This window comes from Anoplolepis gracilipes, unplaced genomic scaffold (genome assembly GCF_047496725.1).
Source record: "Anoplolepis gracilipes unplaced genomic scaffold, ASM4749672v1 Contig30, whole genome shotgun sequence".
Classification (NCBI taxonomy): domain Eukaryota; kingdom Metazoa; phylum Arthropoda; class Insecta; order Hymenoptera; family Formicidae; genus Anoplolepis; species Anoplolepis gracilipes.
Genome location: NW_027328679.1, coordinates 26,003 through 32,058, shown reverse-complemented (window position 1 = coordinate 32,058; position 6,056 = coordinate 26,003). Strand labels below are relative to the sequence as shown.

At 44.0% G+C, this 6,056-nt stretch overlaps 4 protein-coding genes across 4 annotated transcripts; all 4 read left to right on the top strand.

Annotated features, from left to right (window-relative positions):
* The first annotated feature begins 1,092 nt into the window (after positions 1-1,092).
* On the top strand, positions 1,093-1,854 carry LOC140675997 (uncharacterized). Its single transcript, XM_072910580.1, has one exon. The coding sequence runs from the start codon at positions 1,093-1,095 to the stop codon at positions 1,852-1,854; it is 762 nt and encodes a 253-aa protein (XP_072766681.1).
* Positions 1,855-1,938: 84 nt separating this feature from the next.
* LOC140675996 (uncharacterized) lies at positions 1,939-2,782 on the top strand. Its single transcript, XM_072910579.1, has 2 exons — positions 1,939-2,028; positions 2,195-2,782. Exons 1-2 carry the CDS (start codon positions 1,939-1,941, stop codon positions 2,780-2,782), a joined length of 678 nt encoding a protein of 225 aa, XP_072766680.1.
* Positions 2,783-2,967: 185 nt separating this feature from the next.
* Positions 2,968-3,666, top strand: LOC140675994 (uncharacterized). Its single transcript, XM_072910578.1, has 2 exons — positions 2,968-3,120; positions 3,262-3,666. The coding sequence occupies exons 1-2, from the start codon at positions 2,968-2,970 to the stop codon at positions 3,664-3,666; spliced, it is 558 nt and encodes a 185-aa protein (XP_072766679.1).
* A 94-nt stretch (positions 3,667-3,760) lies between these two features.
* On the top strand, positions 3,761-4,658 carry LOC140675993 (uncharacterized). Its single transcript, XM_072910577.1, has 3 exons — positions 3,761-3,871; positions 3,966-4,272; positions 4,324-4,658. Exons 1-3 carry the CDS (start codon positions 3,761-3,763, stop codon positions 4,656-4,658), a joined length of 753 nt encoding a protein of 250 aa, XP_072766678.1.
* The last annotated feature ends 1,398 nt before the right edge of the window (positions 4,659-6,056 follow it).

Here is a 6,056-nt window from a genome sequence, read left to right as displayed (position 1 = left end):
TGGAGTTCTTACAGAGCTTTTCTTTTGAGTGCCTCTTCCTCGTATTTCGTGGTAATGTAATATAATATGACATCCTGTACGCATAGGATTATGATTTGTTATGTCCAGGCCCGTAGTAAGGATGGGTCAGAGGAAGGGCGTAACAGGAACTGTTCCGATGTCAAAAGTCTTATCGACGAGTAACTCGGTCGAGCGAGCTGCAGGTTAGCAAACAGGTAAACGACGGGTGTCGTTATTACTCTGTTATGCGAACGCTCTCTCGGTGATCCCTTTTTGGTAAGAGGATCGAATCTCTTTTACGCAGGACGGGACCAAGTGTGATCTTTCGCGTGGAGAGAGTGAGGGAGTTAAATAAGTTTACCGATTATTTAATTTTTAGATTAACATTTATTCAATTGATCCTTACCATTATACATATAACTTTATTGATATCGGCCTTAAAATTATTTGTATGAGTGTATGTGTGTTCGTGTGTGGATCGCGGGTGTTACATAAGTACGGAGGTCATCAACCAGAAAAGAGGGGGAACGAGTGCAATTCTAAAGATTTTATCCTGGTTGGTATTTGTTACAATAGTTTATGAAAAAAAAATATAATAATAAAGATTTGCGTAAAGTGTTATGTATGTTACGGCGCGATGTCGATGTCTTCGAAGACGCTATCTATAATGTTAAGGAGAGCGGAATCGGACATGGATGCAAGCTTTGATTCTAAGCAGGGAAGCGCAGAAGTGTCAAAGTCTGCTGGAGAATATTCCAAAGAGTCGGGTAATTCTATCGTGTGGTTCGATGAATTATCCAAGAGGATTACGGACGAGGAATCGGAAAATGTTGGGGGAGACGACGGCGGTGAGTCATCGGATATATCGATGACTGAAGGTGAAACGGGTACAGGGGAATATGATGGGGAAAGAAAATCTATTTCATTACATCGATTTATGACAACAACGCGCTTTCCGCTAAAAATCATTCTGAGATGCAGACAAAGATCGCAACTCCACAGCCATCAGAGCTCCCACAATCCCAAGCCGCTATACAATGACAAAAAAGAGTATGTGCACACCAAATTGAGCAGGCGCCTCTTCAACGGAAAATGACGTTACTAGCAACAAGCAGAGCCTTATTGAGGAGAGACGATGGCGAACTCTATACAATACGGTTGTTGATAGATCAAGGCTCCAAATTGTCTTTTATCTCGGAAGATTTGATTCAACGGGCAAAGATCAAAAAATCTTCAGCGTCAATACCGCTTGTAGGAATCGGTGGCACATACTCAGGCCACACTAAGGGAAGAGTAACAGTAAAATTACACTTGATTTATGACATGGCCTCAAACTGCATCGTCGATGCTTATGTTCTACCTCGCCTCACAACAAAAATACCGACACATATATCCATTCCCTCCTTTTGGCCTCACCTTGAAAATATACAGCTTGCGGATCCGGACTTTGCTTGCTCCAGTCACATCCACGTGATTATAGGCTCTGATAATTACGGCCAAGTAATAAAGCCGAACCTGATACGAGGGGAACCATCAACGCCGATAGCTCAACAGACCATTTTTGGATGGATTCTTTCCGGCGCCGCTTCCACAGACGGAGTGACATCGCCGGCACAAGCCTATCATTGTGAGTTAGATAACGAGCTGCAAGATCTTATTTCCAGATTCTGGAGACAAGAGGAACTTCCTGCTACAAAATCTTATGTCTTAAGCAAAGAAGAAGAGAATTGCGAAAATCAATTTCTATCTATTCACTCAAGGGATGTGACTGGAAGATATATAGTGTGTCTTCTGGTCAAGACCGATCCACGACTACTAGGGGATTCTAGGACAAGAGCAAGCTTACTGCCTTAAACAGGCTGTACAAGATATTTGAATCAAACTGCTTTCAAACAACTTTATAATGAGTTTATCAGAGAATATCTAAGCCTATGACACATGGTGACGGCCGAATCGTTGAAACCAGGATTCTCCAGTATATTACCTACCACACCTGGGTGTCCTTCGGGAAAGCAGCAGCACTACCAAGTTAAGGGTCGTTTTCAACGGATCGAGTAGAACGAGTAGTGGTTACTCACTCAATGACATCCTTCTAGCAGGAAGCAAACTACAAACGGGCATAACAGAGGTCCTCTTATGGACCCGTACGCACCGTATACTTTTCTCTACTGACATAGTTAAAATATACCGCCAGATCACAATTCACCAAGACGACCGGGATCTCCAGAGGGTGCTCTGGTATGACCAGAATGGACGAGTAATTCCACATCAATTCACGACGGCAACTTATGGTCTAAATTGCGCTCCATTTTTAGCGCTACGTACAATCCTACAGCTGATAAAAGACGAAGGTCAACGCTTTCCTAAGGCTATTGTCCCCCTGATAAAAAGCAGGTACGTCGATGATATCTTCGGAGGAGCGGATACAATCCCCGAGGCTAAGGAAACAATTCAACAGCTGACTCAGCTCTGTGAAGCTGGCAAATTTCCACTTCAGAAATGGAATAGCAATTGCACAGAAGTTTTGCTCAACTCTGTCATCGAGATGCCAAGCACTGTCGAATTCGAATCATCGTTATGTAAGATACTGGGTCTCGTATGGCAACCTGTCACCGACACCTTCCATTTCGAAGCCGCCATCACATCCAGCGCTTCTACACTTACAAAGAGAGTAGTGGCCTCCAAGATAGCACGTTTGTACGATCCCTTAGGGTTGATCGCACCGGCTTTGATCAAAGCCAAAATCATACTACAAGAGCTCTGGCTAACCAAAGCTGACTGAGACGACCCTCTTTCCTCGGAGTTGCAGAACCGATGGGCAAGCTTTCGAAAGCAATTACAACAATTGAAACAACTATTCATACCTCGGTTTTAGCAACTGCATATCCATGGTGGAAGTGCATGGATTTTCAGACGCATCGCGTCTTGCTATGGCGGCGGCGATCTACACGAGAGTTCTCACTGAGAATGGCAGATTTATTACGCGTCTACTGGTGCTCCAAGACGAAGGTTGCGCCAATTAAACGCCTCTCAATACTGCGACTCGAGCTCACCGCTGCTCAGCTTCTGACGTGTTTATTATCGAATGCCTTAAAAGCGTTAGATCTTTCTAACGCGTCAGTAATTTGTTGGACTGACTCTTCAGTGGCGCTCACATGGATATCGGCGCACCCGTCCCGTTGGAAAGATTTTGTTCACAATCGCGTTGTGAACATACTCGAGCTCCTACCGGTTGCGACATGACGTTTCATATCCGGGAAGGAAAACCCAGCGGATTGCGCCTCTCGAGGCTTGACTCCAGCTCAATTGACGCATCATGAATTATGGTGGAAGGGACCTACGTGGCTGTCGGAGCTAAATTCGTCCTGGCCTTCATTCACTCACGAATCTCCACAGGAAGCCGAACTAGAACAACGATCCGGGAACGTCATGAATGCGACCGCTCGACTACCTTCTTACTGGAAAGTGTTGGACAGATATTCCTCATTAACAAAGCTGCTAAGGATAACTACGATCTGCCGTAGATTTATCTCATGTCTGCGAAAAATACCGCATTCAGCACCACTGAAACACCCACTGAAGCCGATAAAATTAGATAAGAGTCGAAAGTTTTGGATACGTATCGTTCAACAAGCATATTTTCAGAACGAGATTCAAACCATCTAAAGAAATGAGCAACTTCCCAAATCCAATCCACTGATACGGCTTATTCCATTTTTGGATCAAGAAGGCTTGCTCAGAGTTGGAGGGCGGCTCCATAATGCCCAGATCGATCGAGAAACAAAACATCCATATATACTATCAAAAGAATCACCTCAGTAATTTAATTATAGACGATGCTCACGAGAGAATGCTTCATGGAGGTACTCAGGTAATTCTAAATTTTATACGGAGCTCTTATTAGATAGTCGGAGGGAGAACACCAGTGAGGTCATTCATCTCGCTATCGAGGGATCCGAGCTCAGCAACTGGTGGGACAACTACCAACGGCTCGAGTAATTCAGGCGAGACCTTTCCTAAACTCAGGACTCGACTACGCCGGCCCTGTAACATTGAAGACGTGGAAAGGCCGGGCAGTGCGGACTTACAAGGGTTATCTAGCCATTTTTGTCTATCTCGTGACATCCGCAGTATACATAGAAGTAGTTACAGATTATACCACTGACGCCTTCATTGCCGCATACAAACGCTTCACGGGAAGAAGAGGAATCTGCGCCACGCTACAAAGTGATTGTGGAACTAACTTTGTGGGAGCAGATGCACAGCTAAGGCGTTAGTTCGAGTTGATTTCAAAGGAGTTCTATAACCTTACATCAATCCTAGCCAAAGATAACACAACATGGAGATTCAATCCACCGTCTGCTCCTCACTTCGGAGGAAAATGGGAAGCAGCCGTTAAGTCCACAAAATACCATTTAAAACGAGTATTGAAGGACGCGATTGTGACATACGAAGAGATGACGACCATCACAATTCAAATTGAAGCGGTGTTGAATTCGAGACCTCTTTGTCCGCTATCAGAGGACGTGAATGATTACTGCGCTTTAACATCGGGACATTTCTTGATTGGGGAAGCACCTTCAGCACTTCCAGAACCGAATTTATCGGAGGAAAAGACAACGTGGCTCTCGCGCTGGCAACTGCTAAAACAAGGTTGACCACTTCTGGGCAAGGTGCTACTCCGAGTGCCTTCAACGCTATCAGGCAAAATGGTACCATCCTTCTAACGCAATCAAAGAGGGATCCTTGGTACTAATCACAGACGAACGCTACCCAGGTAAATGGCCCCTCGCTCGGATCATACACCTCCATCCAGAACCAGACGGGCTCGTAAGGGTGGTTACCGTGAGGACCGCTGCCTCTACGTTCAAACGGCCCATAACTAAGCTCTGTGTTCTACCGAACGATCCAGATACAAATCATTCGACAGAACTGTTGTCGAAGGCGGGCGGAAATGTTAGGGCAACGAGTAATACTGTCGCGATAAAGACAGTCTCCGAAGAGGGAGCGCTGGCGGCAGTAAGGCTCTCCCTCCCTCTCGTTTTGCGGATCTTCGAGTGGCGAGAGTTTTCCTTTCTCGGGTAGGTTTTATTGCAAACATCGCACGTGACGAGTCGGACGCTTTTACCAGCGCAGGTTTTGGTGATTTCACGGTTGTGTTCTGTTCAGAATTGCATTTTTTATTGCATCTAATTGTCCTATGTCCAACTGGGGACAGCCAAAAGGGTGACGTCTTGTAACGAGACCTTTACAAAGGAATTAGCCGAAAGGTGACGAGGAGGCCGCAATCTTGAGCGGTTCTCTCAGGCTCAACATCCCTCTTTACCGCAAGGTGACAGAATCCACAGTTGATTCTTTTCTCACATCTCTGCCGACGACCCCCGCAACGGGGCGAGTGCGATAAGTCGCAGTTTATCCTACGTTAATATTCCACCAGGTAAAAGATCAAAGAATCTCAGATTTTGACTCGCTTCTATCTTGTCTCAAAGCCACGTAAATTCCTCCCACCCCATACTGAGGGGAGAGGGGGACGAGACAGTGCTTCTCGTTTTATTGAGCCACGGTCTAATTAAACTCTATTTAAAGGTTTTCTTACTTTTTTAGTTAGTTTTATGTATATACTGTCCGATCGTCGATCAGACGGTATAATTACTTGAAAAATAGTATACTCTTAAGACTCACTAGTCATTTCGCCACAAATAGTATTACATTTAGTTATAAGGAAAACATATTCGCTTACAACATGTATTCTTTTGTGTTTCTTTTGTAAAGCATTCTTAATTATAACAAGTCACATTTATAGCCATTGGTTTGAGTAACATTTGATTATATAATTTTGTTAATATCAACTCTTATTTATTACCTTGTTATGTACATTAAGTACGTTGTGTATTTTATTTTTAATTTAATGCTGATATGCAAGCGATTGTTTATTGATTTATAGAAGGATAATTATATGTAATTCCTTTTTTTTTTTCGTAAGCACATTTAGCAATTTATCCTCATAGTTTCCTAAAATCCTTCCTCAACTAAAGAGGCGATATTATTAACACTCG